Raw genomic sequence first — 18,590 nt, forward strand, 5'->3', positions numbered from 1 at the left:
TACTTAATAATACAATACCACAACAGAAGACAATAATAATAATCACATAAAACTGATAACAGTTCATAAAGCATCCTTACAACCCTCAACACCCCCACCCCTGTCTTATTTCGCAACTGTATGACAAACCACAAGCATCCTGCCAAGAATCCCCCCCCCCCCCCCCCCCCCCCCCCACAAAAAAAAAAAAAAAATCTTTGCGCAAGAAGTCCATGATACATTTCAACAATATTAAAAACTCAAGAACCAGCAAAAACCACAATACAATACTTTTTCATTTTTTTCAGCTGGGAACAGACCGCACAGTGCCATCCACATACACAGTACTATCAACAAATAGCAGCAGACGAAAAGCACTGTACTAATACAGGGACGTATATCAGACCCTGTGATATACGTCCCTGATTAATAATAGTACCAATAGTCAAACATTTGCTAACCCCACAACCACGTTTACAAAACTCCGGTCCATAGAACAGGCCACACACTCATATCCATACATGTACACACAATTAGTACATCATTAAATGTGCACCTTTCCCCCGTAGCACACTGCATCACCATGAACAGCGCCGGGGGAAAAAAGATGCTTGTGTAAGGATTGTGTGTGTGTGTGCAGGGTACGACAAAGCTGAGGAACAATTTCAATTTTTTTCACTTTTTAGTTTTACAGACAGGCATTTTCAAAATTGCGGACATATTTTCTTCACACACATGTATTTATTTATTATTTAATTACAGGTATGAAAATTTAATCCAAAATGACTTTTAGAAGTAAATGTTTTAAAGAAAAGTGGTGCATTGTCTTGAAGCTCATGCAATATCAGGCATAATCATTGAAATTTGATGTATTATTACACCAGTCTCCGTTATAGTGACCAATTAAATGTCACTGTGTCTTAGATTTATGTGATTGATGTGTATTGATCCACGTTTGTAGACTGTACTTTGCCTAATGACAAGGTTATTTTGCTGGGTAGTTTTAGTGGTCGTCCTGTGCCATTTAGTGTAACTTTTCAGTATAACTTTGACTCACACTGTGCAGTTGTCTTGTTTTACTATTTTTAAAAATGTGTACTGTCGGCCTTATTTTCAATTGAAATAAAGTGACTGTGTATTCTTGTAAAGCAGTGTCTAGGTGTTGTTCTGTCTGTATGCCACTTTCATGAGACTCGCTGGGAAGGTACAGGCCGACAAAAAAAAGAAATACACAGGCCGACAAAAAAGAAATACACTTGTTTATTGACGTATGACGAGCTGTGGTCATGCACAGGCCAGTGTACTTCCAACATTTTTGGTGGCAAAAAAACAACAACCCCAAAGGGTATGCCACAATAAATAAATCTTTTTTCACTAACAACATTTTTTTGCTTGCTACACGATGTTTGTACACCTGCGGTTCAGTGGATTCAAAACCAAAACGATTACGTCTGTTTGGTTAGAAGGGAGAGGGTCTAATATTAGTGTCAAGAGCCTTACTACGTTTGAAAATGTTAAAATACTAATTTCTTGCAACGTGTGTGGATTCCAAGCGTACCAGTTGGGAGGATACTTAATTTTTAGAGTATGCAAAGGTGGCAAACGTTCCAGGAGTAGTGGGATAGCGAGAAATTATATTATGGATGTATGTATGGATGTTTTATGCTGCAACAATAAAAGATGCCTCTTATTACAGCAGTCAATGTTTCCATAGTAACGGTAGCTTTCACCAAGACATGTACTGATTTTTTTGCGCCAAGTACTACCTGCACAGTCATACTTATCATAAACACTAACTTTTACCAGTAAACTACTGATTTAGACCTGAGCCTCCCCCGTCCCCTTAACTCTTACCAGTTCACTCAGTAAGGCATCGTATATAGACATTCGATGGTACTTCAGAGGCTTCTGTTTCAAAACTGGTGCACTTTAGTACAATTCTAATGTTACCAGTTTCAAGCTTGACCTTCTGAGGAACCATTGTAGCAAGAACTAAAAGTTTACATTGTAATTACATGTGCTGTGCTTTTTTTTCTGACGTCACTAACGCATTGAATTAGTTGCCGTGATATTGATGTCCATGCCTTTGTGACTAATGCTATGTTTCTTAAAAAGATGAACAACCTGGGAGGTTTTGGCGATACGGTCGCCTCAAACAATGTATTAGTGGTCAGCAGTTCACTTTTGGTGATAATCTGTCCAAAGATAAGATGAGTATAGAACTTTTTGCAAGGTGCCCTATGTGACTGATGATTCAGTGTTGACAGATAACTTGGAGGGCGCATTAATTTATTTTCTACGCCATATGCGCAATAGAACGTTCTATGTTTCACCCCCTCAGTCACCTTGAACCATTTCTAGACTAGCCTGTGTAAGTTTCGTTAATTTCGGGCACCTGCTGTGGCTCTCTTAGCCTAAAAGCTGTCCGCTATCGAAAAAAAGACCGAGGGTTGAAGGTTAGCGCGTAACGGTTTAGTTTAATTATTTACAGTAAAATTCTAAAAAATGTAAATGCAGATTGTCAAGGACACATAAGAGCAGACATATGATAAGAAAATAAGAGAAATTGTGTGATAATGAAAAAAATTCCTTCATAGTGATGTTCAGCCAACAGAGAAAAAGGCAGGAAATCGCCACCAGATTTTGCATTGTTTTAATAGAATGAAACATGTGATTTCAACTTTTCGGTTTCATGTTTTTATGTTTTGAATTCAGTATTCAATATTCTTTCAAACAGTATATATTTTGTTAGTTTTTCTTCTATTCTTGCGGTTCAAGTTTGGCTTTGAAGTATGCAAGTGATAACACGTAAAGGGAAAACCCCAAAACCCGAGAACTGTTAAGAGTTAAGTTGGTCGTCTTAGGAATCCCACAACTGTCAAAACGTCGTACCTGAACACATACTTTGGAATAAATTGAATGACTTCTTACTTGTGCATCAGGTGTCACTTTTATACATAGTCCAGAAGGTAAACCGAGGTCGAAAACAGGTCAAAATGCGGACAATATCAGGCCTGATAAGTAACATCCTTCGTTGCTAACAAAAACTTGCTTGTTGGTGCTACAGTGGATCCCGCTTACAAGAGCCACATCCGTCCAATAAACGACTCCTATAAGCGGAGGGCAAGCAAAAAAGCTCAGCAACGTAATTTCTCTTTTAGAGATTAATAAAGTTTATTGTTTTGTATTGTATTGTAAGCGGGAGGAAATGAGCATGCCAAAGAAGAAAAGTCCCAGCCCCTTTGGCTCTTATAAGCGGGATCCGGGAGGGCTCTTGAAAGCTGGGGCTCTTATAAGCGAGATTCACTGTATTTGGAGGGTCACTACGGTTTGTACTGGTCTAAACGGTCTGCAGGAGTATTTGTGGAGAGGGAGTCCTTGCACTCAGTTTGTCTTCAAATAGTTGTAAACCCAGTACTTAATGTCTTTCCAGGATCGGTGCCTGAGTGCCACTGGCTCTGCCTCCAAAGCGGACTCAGCATCTTCTTTCTTTGGGATACGATTCATGGTGATGCAGTGGGCAAGCTGCCTGTGGACAGCATTTTTTTCTTCTTTTGTCCAGTCCCTTCTTTTTTGGACTGTGCGCCTTGTTTTCTTTGTGTACCGTCGTTCAATCTGCAAGGTTTTTTTCTGACTGCCCTGTGGAGAAACTCGTTTGTTGCAAGTCTGAGAATCTTCTTGTGATTTCTGTTTGCTGCCCTCAATTGATTTCTCTTCTTCCGAATCTGAACTGTCAACATCAATGTCTTCGTCTTCATTGCTAGGCAAATCCTTCAGATTCACAGATATCCCTTTGTTCACTCTGAACAGGAAACTTGCGACTTTCGATTTTTCAATGACTTCAAGCGGTTGGCGATATATGCCCCTGTGCACCCGAATGTCATGGCCTAAAAATGTGGCCAACTGATCCTGATTGAATTTCGAAATTGCCATTGCTTGGCTGAGCGTTGCCAGCTGTTTGCGCAAATGTGTGGCAGTGAAAAGACATGTATCTGAGACCTTGGCTTTGACAGCATAGTCTTTGATAGCCTTTGTCCCCCGATACGGTTTTTCTCCTGATTCTGAGACAAAAAGGTATTGACTGACTAACCCCAGCAGTCCTCGAATAGCAAGCAGTCGCTTGATGCTCTCTACCATCAGTGGCGTCAACAGAATTGGCACCGGCCTGTTAAACTTGCCCCTGATCTCCACACGATGCAACACTTTCACCAGCTTTTTTTCTGAGGCTGTCAGGTTCTGGAGTACAAGAGGATCAGGAGTCGACATTTTTGAATTCCTAACCTTCTCAAAGTCTTTAACTTTCATCCGTTGAACTTCACCCCCACGCTTGCGGTTGAACACCGTGACACTGACCAGAACTGCTTTGGCCAAAACTGGATAATCTTCAGATTTGAGATCTTTCTCCACCAGGAGATTCACCTTTTCCACGTCGTCCAATGAGGGTAGCAGTTTCGGTTTGTTCATTCTTGCCCGCTGGACAGACTGGTTTGCAGATGCTGATACACGATCAAACCAATCACTTTCAAAAAGAGATTCAAATCTCTGGCTTTTGTCCAAAGACTCCTTGTCGTTGTTTTTTATTGCCTCAGCTCTGGCAATCTGATTGCATTTCCTCAAACTGTGCCCCACTTTCAACACTAATGACCCTTTCTTGCACATGTTGGAAGAACCACTGTATTGGCCAAGACTGCGAACGGCTGCTATCAAAACATCGAAATGTTCAGGATCCAAAGCCTGCGACAGTCTGGAAATGTTCATGTGTGTGTTCTGTCTCAAAACCTGAACAAGCCTGGCGAGTTCTCGAAGACGTGAACTGACTTGAGCTGAAGTATGTTCTTCAGTGTCTCTTCTCATGAAAACTCTTTCACCATACTTCAATATGAGAGAATCCCCCTTGACGATCCTGGCAATGTCGTCATCTCTCATTCTTGCAATCACTGCCTTGAAGAAGCCTTCACTCACGTTTTCAGGCAATGGCAGCAGCATCCGTCCTACAAAGGAACACTGTCCCCTCTTCATTTTTTTCCCATCAACTTTCTGTGCACAGCGTGTTTCATGTCTGGACAAAAAGTGTTTTTGATACAATGCTTTGCAGTGTGGACAAGCCAAATAGTCAGACTGGGCTCTGTTGCTCTTTTGTTGTTGGTACTTTAGAATTAAATTTGCTTCCTGAGAACCCTTCTGTTTATTGGATAGCACTCGCACGTTGTGATTAAAGTCTCCTTGATCCTGCAGTTGAATGAATGCCTGTCTGCGTTTGGGGTCACCTTTTTTCAGTGCTAGGATTTGGGCAACCTGTACCTCATCTTTGTGTACCCTCTGCAAGTGTGTAGACATTTTGGTATTGAACTTTTCACAATACATACAACAATGCTTTTTGGACCCTTTACCAACCTCCTTCCCCACATTTGCTTTTTGTAAGGCTGGATACTCTGTACTCTCATCAGAATCTGTGTTACAGCTGTCGGAAACAGCTGATGCTGATGGTGAACATCTACTGCTGGAAGTAGAACACCTGGAAAAAAATTCAAATTATAATAATAACAAGAAGGGCAAGGCCCACACGTCTCACATGCTTTTACAATAATGAATAAAGCTAAGGGGCTGGTAAATATCTTCTAAATCCTGATTTCATTTCATTTTGAAATCCAACAGAGCAAGGAAAGCGGCCATATTGACAGGAAGTGAGGTCATAGTGACATAATATGTCTCTGTATTAGGCTTATGGTTCATAAATCTGCTGTTCACACTGAAATAATTTTATTTATTATTCTAAACCATTATTTTTTATTTGGTCTTTTTAATACTATCACATTCATCAAAGAAATTCCATACACAAAAGTTTACTGATAAAAATGTGTGAGCAACATGTCAATTTGACCGTTTTCCTTATATCAAATTTTCACCGTTTTCAAGTGCACTACAATAACATGGGAGAAAATTGAGAAAATGTGATAAATGACTGTTTTTGAGACAACATTTAACGCCCCTGTGACCTTGACCTTGATGCAAGGTCAAGTGACAATGTATGTTTCTTCAGGCCTTGTCAGCATACACCATCATGCCAGATTTGGTGTTTCTAGGTTTAGTAGTGTCCGAGAAAAGTCCAACATTTTAAAGTTTTCTACGCCCGCCCGCCCGGACGGACGACACGGGCGAGTACATAGACTCACTTTTGCTTCGCATGTGAGTCAATAATAATAATAATAATTAGGATATTTATAATGCGTCTATCTCATATACATAGACTGCTAGCGCAGCCTACAATAACTCACCTTTCATCCGCATGCGCACGCTTCAGCACGTACCAGAAACAACAACACAGTCAATCGACAGACAAGCCGACAACCGACATGACTGTACAAGATATTTACATGACTGTACAGTATTTACAAGAGGTGTTCGGGGTAATATTTCTGACTCATGCTCCTCACCTATTTCTGGAAGAACAGCTGGCGTGTTGAATACTGTTGGAATTCTGAAAAAAATAAATCAATCAAAAAGCATATTACAAATCATGTTACATGTATCAGGTTCATGCTGTGAGTGTGGTGTGCTGCTAGATAAGACTACGTTGTCTGATTTTCATGTCAAATTGATTTTCAATGCATGGATCAGTCTACTCGCGCGCCCTGTCACTGACTTATATAAATTGAAACTGATCCATCAAAAACTATTGCCATGAGTTGAATGGTACATCGATTTTCGGCATCAATGCGCCACCACACTAGCAGTGCACTATATCGGATGCCGCGCGAACTAAAAAGTACCAAAACATGAGTCTGGACAGTAATCCTACTCAGAATGTTAACGTGAGGGGTGGCCCCAAATCAAGTGTGCCAGACAAATGAACGTGCGGTGTTCTTCAAGATATATAAATGACTAACGAAATCATGGCCCATAGAAATGTAATCTGAGGGGGCCAATGAGTCAATGACCCATAGCGTTTTGGTGCCAATTGTCGATTGATGCTTTGCGGCACAGACAAGATGTTGTTGGCGAACCAGAATGGCCACTGTAAAGCAAAACAAAACGTTTTTTTCTAAGAATCGCAGAAAAAACTGCACATATTATTATTATTAAGGACATTTATATGCCTAATGTAAAAGAAGAAAAAAACCTAGGCATTTACATTTACAAATTAAAAGCACACATACCTTCTCATTGTCTGAAACCTTGGTTCCCTCGTCATCAGACAGAAGGTGGAATGGATTGGTATTATTATCACCCTCCTCATCAGAAGAATCGTCTTGGATGACGAGTCGTCTCTTCACACCACGCTTTGGACTGGATTGGCTCGCTGTTTGCGGTTTGGAATTCTAAAAAAAATAAATCAATCAAAAAGCATATTACAAATCATGTTACATGTATCAGGTTCATGCTGTGAGTGTGGTGTGCTGCTAGATAAGACTACGTTGTCTGATTTTCATGTCAAATTGATTTTCAATGCATGGATCAGTCTACTCGCGCGCCCTATGCCACTGACGTATATAAATTCAAACTGACCCATCAAAAACTATTGCCATGAGTTGAATGGTACATCGATTTTCGGCATCAAGACACAACTCTTCCAGTACCCCCCCCCCCCCCCCCCCCCCTCCCCAAAACCCTGACTGGAGCACTTTTGGCCCTACTATTGGCCCTCCCAGGGACCCCGGTGGTGCCCGATGTGATGCTTGGCTCAGCACCCCTCCCCCACCCATCCCTCCCGGGGGTGTCCTTAGTGATGTCTGGCTCGGCACCCCCTCTCCCACCCCCCCCCACCCATCCCTCCCGGGGGTGTCCGTAGAGTGATGTCTGGCTCGGCACCCCCTCTCCCCCCCCCCCCAACAACCCCTCCCGGGGGTGAGGTAATGATGTCTGGCTTGCCACCCCACCCCCCCCGGGGATGTCCGTAGTGATGTGTGGCTCGGCACCACTCCCCCCGCTTTTTCCTAATGTGTTTGTTGTTATGGTTGGTTTTTGGTTGATTGTTGGAGTGAAAGCCTTGCGTGAGCATGTGTATAAATGTGTACGAGTGCGCCTTGAGTCGCCTTGCGGTGAGATATGAGCGCGATATAAATCTCCTTATTATTATATTATTATTATCAATGCGCCACCACACTAGCAATGCACTAAATTGGATGCCGCCCGAACTAAAAAGTACCGAAACCGAAAATCCTACTCAGAATGTTAACGTGAGGGGTGGCCCCAAATCAAGTGTGCCAGACAAATGAACGTGGCGGTGTTCTTCAAGTTATAAAAATGACCAATGAAATCATGGCCCATTGAAATTTAATCTGACGGGGCTAATGAGTCAATGACCCATAGCGTTTTGGTGCCAATTGTCGATTGATGCTTTGCGGCACAGACAAAATGTTGGTGGCGAACCAGAATGGCCACTGTAAAGCAAAACAAAACGTTTTTTCTAAGAACCGCAAAAAATAAGCTGCACATATTATTATTAATTCTTAGGACATTTATATGCCATATCTAAAAGAAAAAAAAAAACCTAGGCATTTACAAATTAAAAGCACACATACCTTCTCATTGTCTGAAACCTTGGTTCCCTCGTCATCAGACAGAAGGTGGAATGGATCGGTATCATTATCACCCTCCTCATCAGAAGAATCGTCTTGGATGATGAGTCGTCTCTTCACACCACGCTTTGGACTGGATTGGCTCGACCCAGACTGGCTTGCAGCAGGCTGGCTCGGAGCAGACCGACTGTGATTTTGGCTCAACGGAGGATGACTCTGACTTCCCTCACTGAAACGTGTAACCGAGTCATAAGTACTTGGGACGGCACAAAGAGCGACAAACAAGTTGTTGGCATCACAAGTTCGAAAGGCTTCCCCAATTAAAGGTGTTTTGAGGTCTTGTGATCATACACTAGCATGTCACATTGGGTGTTGATAGACTTTTAATAGTGTCTGAGAAAGATCCAACGTTAAAAGTTTTTACAGACAGACGGACAACTAGGGTCAGTACATAGACTCTCTTTTGCTTTGCAGGCAAGTTAAAAATATCATGTCCCCAGCAGCGAGTTGCACGACGGACTTAGGACTGTCTTAATTTTAGGATCGTTTTTTTCCCTCGGTCCTACCGGTAGGATTTAATCTGTTCGTACCTGTGCTTGCTGCTGGCATTGTTCAAAGTGCCTAAAAGCCACTGTGGTCGACTTATAATAACGTTTTCTTTACTGTTAACCAAGAAAAGCGTGTCCATTTTTATAGTCCTAAAATTAGGACAGTCCTAAGTCCGTCGTGCAACTCGCTGCAGGACCTTAGCAAAGATAGTGTTTGGGGTAATATTTCTGACTCGTGCTCCTCACCTATTTCTGGAAGAAGAACAGCTGGCGTGTTGAATACTGTTGGAATTCTGAAAACGCTTTGGACTGGATTGGCTCACTGTTTGCGGTTTGGAATTCTGAAAAAAATAAATCAATCAAAAAGCATATTACAAATCATGTTACATGGATCCATCAAAAACTATTGCAATGAGTTGAATGATACATCGATTTTTGGCATCAAGATACAACTCTTCCAGTAGAAGCCCCCTCCCCCCTCCCCCCACCTCACCCACCTTTTGACTGGAGCACTCAACTCATGGCAATAGTTTTTGATGGAGCAGTTTGAATTTATATACGTCAGTGACACAGGGCCTGCGAGTCATGCATTGAAAATCAATTTGACATGAAAATCAGACAACGTAGTCTTATCTAGCAGCACACCACACTCGCAGCATGAACCTGATACAAAACGTTTTTTCTAAGAACCGCAGAAAAAAGCTGCACATATTATTATTATTACTTAGGACATTTCTATGCCATATCTAAAAGAAAGAAAAAAACCTAGGCATTTACATTTACAAATTAAAAGCACACATACCTTCTCATTGTCTGAAACCTTGGTTCCCTCGTCATCAGACAGAAGGTGGAATGGATCTGTATCATTATCACCCTCCTCATCAGAAGAATCGTCTTGGATGATGAGTCGTCTCTTCACACCACGCTTTGGACTGGATTGACTCGACCCAGACTGGCTTGCAGCAGGCTGGCTCGGAGCAGACCGACTGTGATTTTGGCTCAACGGAGGATGACTCTGACTTCCCTCACTGAAACGTGTAACCGAGTCATAAGTACTTGGGACGGCACAAAGAGCGACAAACAAGTTGTTGGCATCACAAGTTCGAAAGGCTTCCCCAATTAAAGGTGTTTTGAGGTCTTGTGATCATACACTAGCATGTCACATTGGGTGTTGATAGACTTTTAATAGTGTCTGAGAAAGATCCAACGTTAAACGTTTTTACAGACAGACGGACAACTAGGGTCAGTACATAGACTCTCTTTTGCTTTGCAGGCAAGTTAAAAATATCATGTCCCCAGCAGCGAGTTGCACGACGGACTTAGGACTGTCTTAATTTTAGGATCGGTTTTTTCTCTCGGTCCTACCGGTAGGATTTAATCTGTTCGTACCTGTGCTTGCTGCTGGCATTGTTCAAAGTGCCTAAAAGCCACTGTGGTCGACTTATAATAACGTTTTCTTTACTGTTAACCAAGAAAAGTGTGTCCATTTTTATAGTCCTAAAATTAGGACAGTCCTAAGTCCGTCGTGCAACTCGCTGCAGGACCTTAGCAAAGATAGTGTTTGGGGTAATATTTCTGACTCGTGCTCCTCACCTATTTCTGGAAGAAGAACAGCTGGCGTGTTGAATACTGTTGGAATTCTGAAAACGCTTTGGACTGGATTGGCTCACTGTTTGCGGTTTGGAATTCTGAAAAAAATAAATCAATCAAAAAGCATATTACAAATCATGTTACATGGATCCATCAAAAACTATTGCAATGAGTTGAATGGTACATCGATTTTTGGCATCAAGATACAACTCTTCCAGTAGAAGCCCCCTCCCCCCTCCCCCCACCTCACCCACCTTTTGACTGGAGCACTCAACTCATGGCAATAGTTTTTGATGGAGCAGTTTGAATTTATATACGTCAGTGACACAGGGCCTGCGAGTCATGCATTGAAAATCAATTTGACATGAAAATCAGACAACGTAGTCTTATCTAGCAGCACACCACACTCGCAGCATGAACCTGATACAAAACGTTTTTTCTAAGAACCGCAGAAAAAAGCTGCACATATTATTATTATTACTTAGGACATTTCTATGCCATATCTAAAAGAAAGAAAAAAACCTAGGCATTTACATTTACAAATTAAAAGCACACATACCTTCTCATTGTCTGAAACCTTGGTTCCCTCGTCATCAGACAGAAGGTGGAATGGATCTGTATCATTATCACCCTCCTCATCAGAAGAATCGTCTTGGATGATGAGTCGTCTCTTCACACCACGCTTTGGACTGGATTGGCTCGACCCAGACTGGCTTGCAGCAGGCTGGCTCGGAGCAGACCGACTGTGATTTTGGCTCAACGGAGGATGACTCTGACTTCCCTCACTGAAACGTGTAACCGAGTCATAAGTACTTGGGACGGCACAAAGAGCGACAAACAAGTTGTTGGCATCACAAGTTCGAAAGGCTTCCCCAATTAAAGGTGTTTTGAGGTCTTGTGATCATACACTAGCATGTCACATTGGGTGTTGATAGACTTTTAATAGTGTCTGAGAAAGATCCAACGTTAAACGTTTTTACAGACAGACGGACAACTAGGGTCAGTACATAGACTCTCTTTTGCTTTGCAGGCAAGTTAAAAATATCATGTCCCCAGCAGCGAGTTGCACGACGGACTTAGGACTGTCTTAATTTTAGGATCGGTTTTTTCTCTCGGTCCTACCGGTAGGATTTAATCTGTTCGTACCTGTGCTTGCTGCTGGCATTGTTCAAAGTGCCTAAAAGCCACTGTGGTCGACTTATAATAACGTTTTCTTTACTGTTAACCAAGAAAAGTGTGTCCATTTTTATAGTCCTAAAATTAGGACAGTCCTAAGTCCGTCGTGCAACTCGCTGCAGGACCTTAGCAAAGATAGTGTTTGGGGTAATATTTCTGACTCGTGCTCCTCACCTATTTCTGGAAGAAGAACAGCTGGCGTGTTGAATACTGTTGGAATTCTGAAAACGCTTTGGACTGGATTGGCTCACTGTTTGCGGTTTGGAATTCTGAAAAAAATAAATCAATCAAAAAGCATATTACAAATCATGTTACATGGATCCATCAAAAACTATTGCAATGAGTTGAATGGTACATCGATTTTTGGCATCAAGATACAACTCTTCCAGTAGAAGCCCCCTTCCCCCTCCCCCCACCTCACCCACCTTTTGACTGGAGCACTCAACTCATGGCAATAGTTTTTGATGGAGCAGTTTGAATTTATATACGTCAGTGACACAGGGCCTGCGAGTCATGCATTGAAAATCAATTTGACATGAAAATCAGACAACGTAGTCTTATCTAGCAGCACACCACACTCGCAGCATGAACCTGATACAAAACGTTTTTTCTAAGAACCGCAGAAAAAAGCTGCACATATTATTATTATTACTTAGGACATTTCTATGCCATATCTAAAAGAAAGAAAAAAACCTAGGCATTTACATTTACAAATTAAAAGCACACATACCTTCTCATTGTCTGAAACCTTGGTTCCCTCGTCATCAGACAGAAGGTGGAATGGATCTGTATCATTATCACCCTCCTCATCAGAAGAATCGTCTTGGATGATGAGTCGTCTCTTCACACCACGCTTTGGACTGGATTGGCTCGACCCAGACTGGCTTGCAGCAGGCTGGCTCGGAGCAGACCGACTGTGATTTTGGCTCAACGGAGGATGACTCTGACTTCCCTCACTGAAACGTGTAACCGAGTCATAAGTACTTGGGACGGCACAAAGAGCGACAAACAAGTTGTTGGCATCACAAGTTCGAAAGGCTTCCCCAATTAAAGGTGTTTTGAGGTCTTGTGATCATACACTAGCATGTCACAATGGGTGTTGATAGACTTTTAATAGTGTCTGAGAAAGATCCAACGTTAAAAGTTTTTACAGACAGACGGACAACTAGGGTCAGTACATAGACTCTCTTTTGCTTTGCAGGCAAGTTAAAAATATCATGTCCCCAGCAGCGAGTTGCACGACGGACTTAGGACTGTCTTAATTTTAGGATCGGTTTTTTCTCTCGGTCCTACCGGTAGGATTTAATCTGTTCGTACCTGTGCTTGCTGCTGGCATTGTTCAAAGTGCCTAAAAGCCACTGTGGTCGACTTATAATAACGTTTTCTTTACTGTTAACCAAGAAAAGCGTGTCCATTTTTATAGTCCTAAAATTAGGACAGTCCTAAGTCCGTCGTGCAACTCGCTGCAGGACCTTAGCAAAGATAGTGTTTGGGGTAATATTTCTGACTCGTGCTCCTCACCTATTTCTGGAAGAAGAACAGCTGGCGTGTTGAATACTGTTGGAATTCTGAAAACGCTTTGGACTGGATTGGCTCACTGTTTGCGGTTTGGAATTCTGAAAAAAATAAATCAATCAAAAAGCATATTACAAATCATGTTACATGGATCCATCAAAAACTATTGCAATGAGTTGAATGGTACATCGATTTTTGGCATCAAGATACAACTCTTCCAGTAGAAGCCCCCTTCCCCCTCCCCCCACCTCACCCACCTTTTGACTGGAGCACTCAACTCATGGCAATAGTTTTTGATGGAGCAGTTTGAATTTATATACGTCAGTGACACAGGGCCTGCGAGTAGACTGATCCATGCATTGAAAATCAATTTGACATGAAAATCAGACAACGTAGTCTTATCTAGCAGCACACCACACTCGCAGCATGAACCTGATACAAAACGTTTTTTCTAAGAACCGCAGAAAAAAGCTGCACATATTATTATTATTACTTAGGACATTTCTATGCCATATCTAAAAGAAAGAAAAAAAACCTAGGCATTTACATTTACAAATTAAAAGCACAAATACCTTCTCATTGTCTGAAACCTTGGTTCCCTCGTCATCAGACAGAAGGTGGAATGGATCTGTATCATTATCACCCTCCTCATCAGAAGAATCGTCTTGGGTGATGAGTCGTCTCTTCACACCACGCTTTGGACTGGATTGACTCGACCCAGACTGGTTTGCAGCAGGCTGGCTCGCAGCAGACCGACTCTGATTTTGGCTCATCGGAGGATGACTCTGGCTTTCCTCACTGAAACATGTAACCGAGTCATTAGTACTTGTGACGGCACAAAGAGCGACAAACAAGTTGTTGTCTGAGAAAGATCCAACGTTAAAAGTTTTTACAGACAGACGGACAACTAGGATCAGTACATAGACTCTCTTTTGCTTTGCATGCAAGTTAAAAATATCATGTCCCCAGCAGAGAGTTGCACGACGGACTTAGGACTGTCTTAATTTTAGGATCAATTTTTTTTTCTTTTTTTTCTGTCCCACGTTTTTATCTCTCGGTCCTACCGGTATCAAAGATAGTGTTCGGGGTAATATTTCTGACTCGTGCTCCTCACCTATTTCTGGAAGAACAGCTGGCGTGTTGAATACTGTTGGAATTCTGAAAAAAATAAATCAATCAAAAAGCATATTACAAATCATGTTACATGTATCAGGTTCATGCTGTGAGTGTGGTGTGCTGCTAGATAAGACTACGTTGTCTGATTTTCCTGTCAAATTGATTTTCAATGCATGGATCAGTCTACTCGCGTGCCCTATGCCACTGACGTATATAAATTGAAACTGATCCATCAAAAACTATTGCCATGAGTTGAATGGTACATCGATTTTCGGCATCAATGCGCCACCACACTAGCAGTGCACTATATCGGATGCCGCGCGAACTAAAAAGTACCAAAACATGAGTCAGGACAGTAATCCTACTCAGAATGTTAACGTGAGGGGTGGCCCCAAATCAAGTGTGCCAGACAAATGAACGTGGCGGTGTTCTTCAAGTTATATAAATGATCAATGAAATCATGGCCCATTGAAATTTAATCTGAGGGGGCCAATGAGTCAATGACTCATAGCGTTTTGGTGCCAATTGTCGATTGATGCTTTGCGGCACAGACACGATGTTGGAATGGCCACTGTAAAGCAAAACAAAACTTTTTTTTCTAAGAACCGCAGAAAAAACTGCACAGATTATTATTAATATTATAGGCCTATTCTATAGCGCGCGCTGCTCTCTCTCTGCGCTCTGGCAGCTTGCTAACCTACCGCTCGCTGGGCTCAAAGCGACACGGCTACACAGAAACACACACCCAAAAAACCCAACATTTTTGTAAATTATCAATTTAAAAATCAATTTAAAATCGATGTGAAATTGATGACAATGTTGTACACGTTATGTTGATTAATTCGATATATTTCAACCGTTTCAAATAATATGTTAGATATGTTTATTACTATGGGTCATTCTCAGGACAATGTCCCTTTTTTTAGTTTCTTTTGTTGCGACTGAGCATCGTTTAAAAACATGGATGGAAAAAAATCATTTGTTGCAACAATAATTAGTTGCAGGGTCTGTTTCTTGAATTACAATTTATTGCGCTCAAAAAGAGTGGTGCAATCACATTTTGTAAACTGAAAAGTGACAGTCGAAACACATTCATGAGATATAGTGGAAACCACAATTGTGACATGCAATTTTCGGTGCATTTTGTTAGATATATCCATTTTAGACAGTTGAAGAAGCGCGTATGAATGTTACAGTAAAAGATGGACATGAGCTTCAACTAAGAAAGCAAGAGACAAAATGTATTGACTTGAGTATTCCAAAATATTGACTTTCAAACTCTGAATTTCCATACATGTCACGTTTTTGGGCCATAGTCCTGAGAATGACCCCTATTTCTTTATATAGTCATCTAGCCTAAATCTTTGCATCGCCTTTTAGTGAATCCACAAACCTGTCCTGCGTCAAGGGCTATTTATAAAATCGATTACTTAGGACATTTATATCCCATATCTAAAAGAAAGAAAAAAACCTAGGCATTTACATAAAATTTACAAATTAAAAGCACACATACCGTAAAAGTTGGCCTATAAGACGCACCTGAATACAAGCCGCACCCCCTGATTTTTAACAAAATTTCAGAAAAAAGAAGAAATTCCTACTTATTCTGCACTGGGTTATAAGCCGCAGGGGTCTGTTCATTAGAAAAAAGTCGCGGCTTATAGGTCGACTTTTACGGTACCTTCTCATTGTCTAAAACCTTGGTTCCCTCGTCATCAGACAGAAGGTGGAATGGATCGGTATCATTATCACCCACCTCATCAGAAGACTTGTCTTGGATGATGAGTCGTCTCTTCACACCACGCTTTGGACTGGATTGACTCGACCCAGACTGGCTTGCAGCAGGCTGGCTCGGGGCAGACCGACTCTGATTTTGGCTCAACGGACTCTGGCTTCCTTCACTGAAACGTGTAACCGAGTCATAAGCACTTGTGACGGCACAAAGAGCGACAAACAAGTTGTTGGCGTCACAAGTTCGAAAGGCTTCACCATCCACAATGGAAGGTGGATAAAGAAAATTTTGTCAAACTGTATGCAAACAGCTCTCATCTTCAGTTCCACTGTGACTGAAATGCACTGTGCCTAAACCGCAAATACTGAAATAGCGAACGACGAAACAATTTGATCGCCGGTCGGCGAGTGCTTTTAAAAGTTTTGGTCGCCCGAACAGATTTTTAGTCGCCTCGGGCGACCGGGCGAGTTCGTTTCAGCAGCCCTGAAAGTTTCATTGCATTTTTATTGTGCCCTATTGTATAAAAACATTCCTTGGCTGGTGGTTTACCGTTTTGTAGAGCTCCTACTTAGACTGAGAGGCACCCTTCAGTTCAACAAACAAGTGTCACTTTGTCCTGTTTGTGACATTTGTGTTTAATACACAATGTATATCCCTATGTCAGGTTCTTACCTTTTATCTCGGATTAATTTTTGGAACTTTAACATCTCAAATATGGAGTTCGCTGTTAAACAGTCACTCCTCCCCAATCTGCAAAAAACAAAACAAAACAACAACAAAAACCGATGTGCAGTGGACTTGAAAAACAGTGCCAACTATCAACTTTCTGTGACAATTACTCCAGGGTATACTTAGGATGTACGCCATGGAGTCGATGGACTAATCGAACTGGACTTTTATACTTTAACAATTTTCAAGTTACACATTCTCTTATTATTGGAACAGACAGTCAGTGTTTGACCATGCAGTAGATTTCAATCACTTATTCACTACTCTAACAGCGCAAATGCGCATGCAGTGTGTCATGAAAAGATTGACAACAACAAGAAACAAACAGTTTTCAAAGATTCAAACAATCATGATTGCAAAAAAACACTCCAAATACAGAAAATATATAAAAAGAAATTAGCTTACTTTTGGCGGGGAGCCGGTCGCGCCATTTTGTAGCTGGAAAGGGAGCGAACTAGATCGAAAATAGAGTTATCTCCCGTCGGTGTGTGAAAAAGTAAGCTGAATTTGCGTTACACTCCGCTCACACACGGGTACGCAAAATTAATAAACTGGGTCACAAGCTAAAACTTGTTCTCTGAGTCGTTTGGAACCTGGTTGTTACGAATCAAGAATAAAACAACTGGGTTTCAAAATTTGGAACCCACTTGTTTTTTTGCCCGAGTTGGTACTGTGTGAAACATATACATAAACCTGGTTGGTGGGTTTTGTATGCTCACACACACACACACACACACATAAACACACACACACACATGAACACACGCACACACACACACATGCACACACACACACACATAAACACACACACACACACACACACATGAACACACACACACGAACAGTAACTCATCGTATGTGTAGAGGCGTGTCTTTATTCTCTCATATCGCACGTGCTAGAACTGCGCAAAAAAACCCATTATAATTTCTCTCTTCTGTTCTATTTTAATGCTTGAACCTCATTGTCAAGTTTTGTACACTTAATCTTGGTGTGCTCTTTTGCTATATCATAAGCTCCATGGGTTTGTAAAAAAGAATGTATCCGAATAAAACACTATTTAAACCAAGTGTCGTTCACTGATCTTGTAAGGACAGAAGAAAGCAACAATTGGCACTCTTGTTTTCTTTCAAATGACTGCAACAAAGATACAGTCTTTTCTTTCAAATGACTGCAATAAAGATACGGAAGACTGTCAATAGTTTTAATAAGGAAACTACATTGCAAGAGTCATTCTACAGTATTGGTGACAGTTGGGGCCAGTTACGTTCGTAGCTTGATCATTCCATTGAAAACAAGTAGCATTTTGAACTGGATTCAAAATTTTGATTGTACAACAGGGAAGCTGTCATAACATAAAAAGCGGCATACGATGTGTGTGAAAAGTAAGTAAAACGATGAAATCGGCCTTTAAAATTGTGTAGAAATATTGAATTCCGACATTAACTCATGTTGTGGACTGCTTGAGTTGATCTTGTCAAGCTTTATTTTGTCCGTGTGTTCGTTTCCTACATTTAAAACTGTCATAAATCGTTTTAAATAAATAAAAAATAAAAAATGTCATCACTTGATCCTTAATCAACATGCTGCATGCCCGTACGTGGCGTCACATGTTCTGTTGACATTTGAAAATAAAATAACTGGACATGTTGATTATATAAAAAAATTAAAAAAAACTTCTACACACC

The 18,590-nt window shown here is 41.2% G+C and overlaps 1 protein-coding gene across 1 annotated transcript; it reads right to left on the bottom strand.

Moving 5' to 3' along the window:
* Positions 1 to 658: 658 nt before the first annotated feature.
* On the bottom strand, positions 659 to 17,619 carry LOC138950412 (uncharacterized protein DDB_G0283697-like). The gene is made up of 15 exons (XM_070322151.1): positions 16,848 to 17,619; positions 16,200 to 16,344; positions 14,442 to 14,485; positions 13,900 to 14,125; positions 13,334 to 13,428; positions 12,543 to 12,768; positions 11,987 to 12,081; positions 11,196 to 11,421; positions 10,640 to 10,734; positions 9,849 to 10,074; positions 9,293 to 9,387; positions 8,502 to 8,727; positions 7,137 to 7,298; positions 6,414 to 6,457; positions 659 to 5,494 (listed from the first exon to the last, which is right to left on the bottom strand). The coding sequence occupies exons 1-15, from the start codon at positions 16,880 to 16,882 to the stop codon at positions 3,364 to 3,366; spliced, it is 4,071 nt and encodes a 1,356-aa protein (XP_070178252.1). The 5' UTR covers positions 16,883 to 17,619; the 3' UTR covers positions 659 to 3,363.
* Positions 17,620 to 18,590: the final 971 nt, after the last annotated feature.

Source organism: Littorina saxatilis, linkage group LG16, assembly GCF_037325665.1.
Source record: "Littorina saxatilis isolate snail1 linkage group LG16, US_GU_Lsax_2.0, whole genome shotgun sequence".
NCBI classification, from domain to species: domain Eukaryota; kingdom Metazoa; phylum Mollusca; class Gastropoda; order Littorinimorpha; family Littorinidae; genus Littorina; species Littorina saxatilis.

Coding starts and splice junctions, on each gene's coding strand:
- LOC138950412 (XM_070322151.1), bottom strand. CDS start 16,882: ATGTTAAAGTTCCAAAAATTAATCCGAGATAAAAG. Junction 16,345..16,847: donor AAATTAATCCGAGATAAAAG/GTAAGAACCTGA, acceptor TACACGTTTCAG/TGAAGGAAGCCAGAGTCCGT. Junction 10,735..11,195: donor AGGTTTCAGACAATGAGAAG/GTATGTGTGCTT, acceptor TATTTTTTTCAG/AATTCCAAACCGCAAACAGT.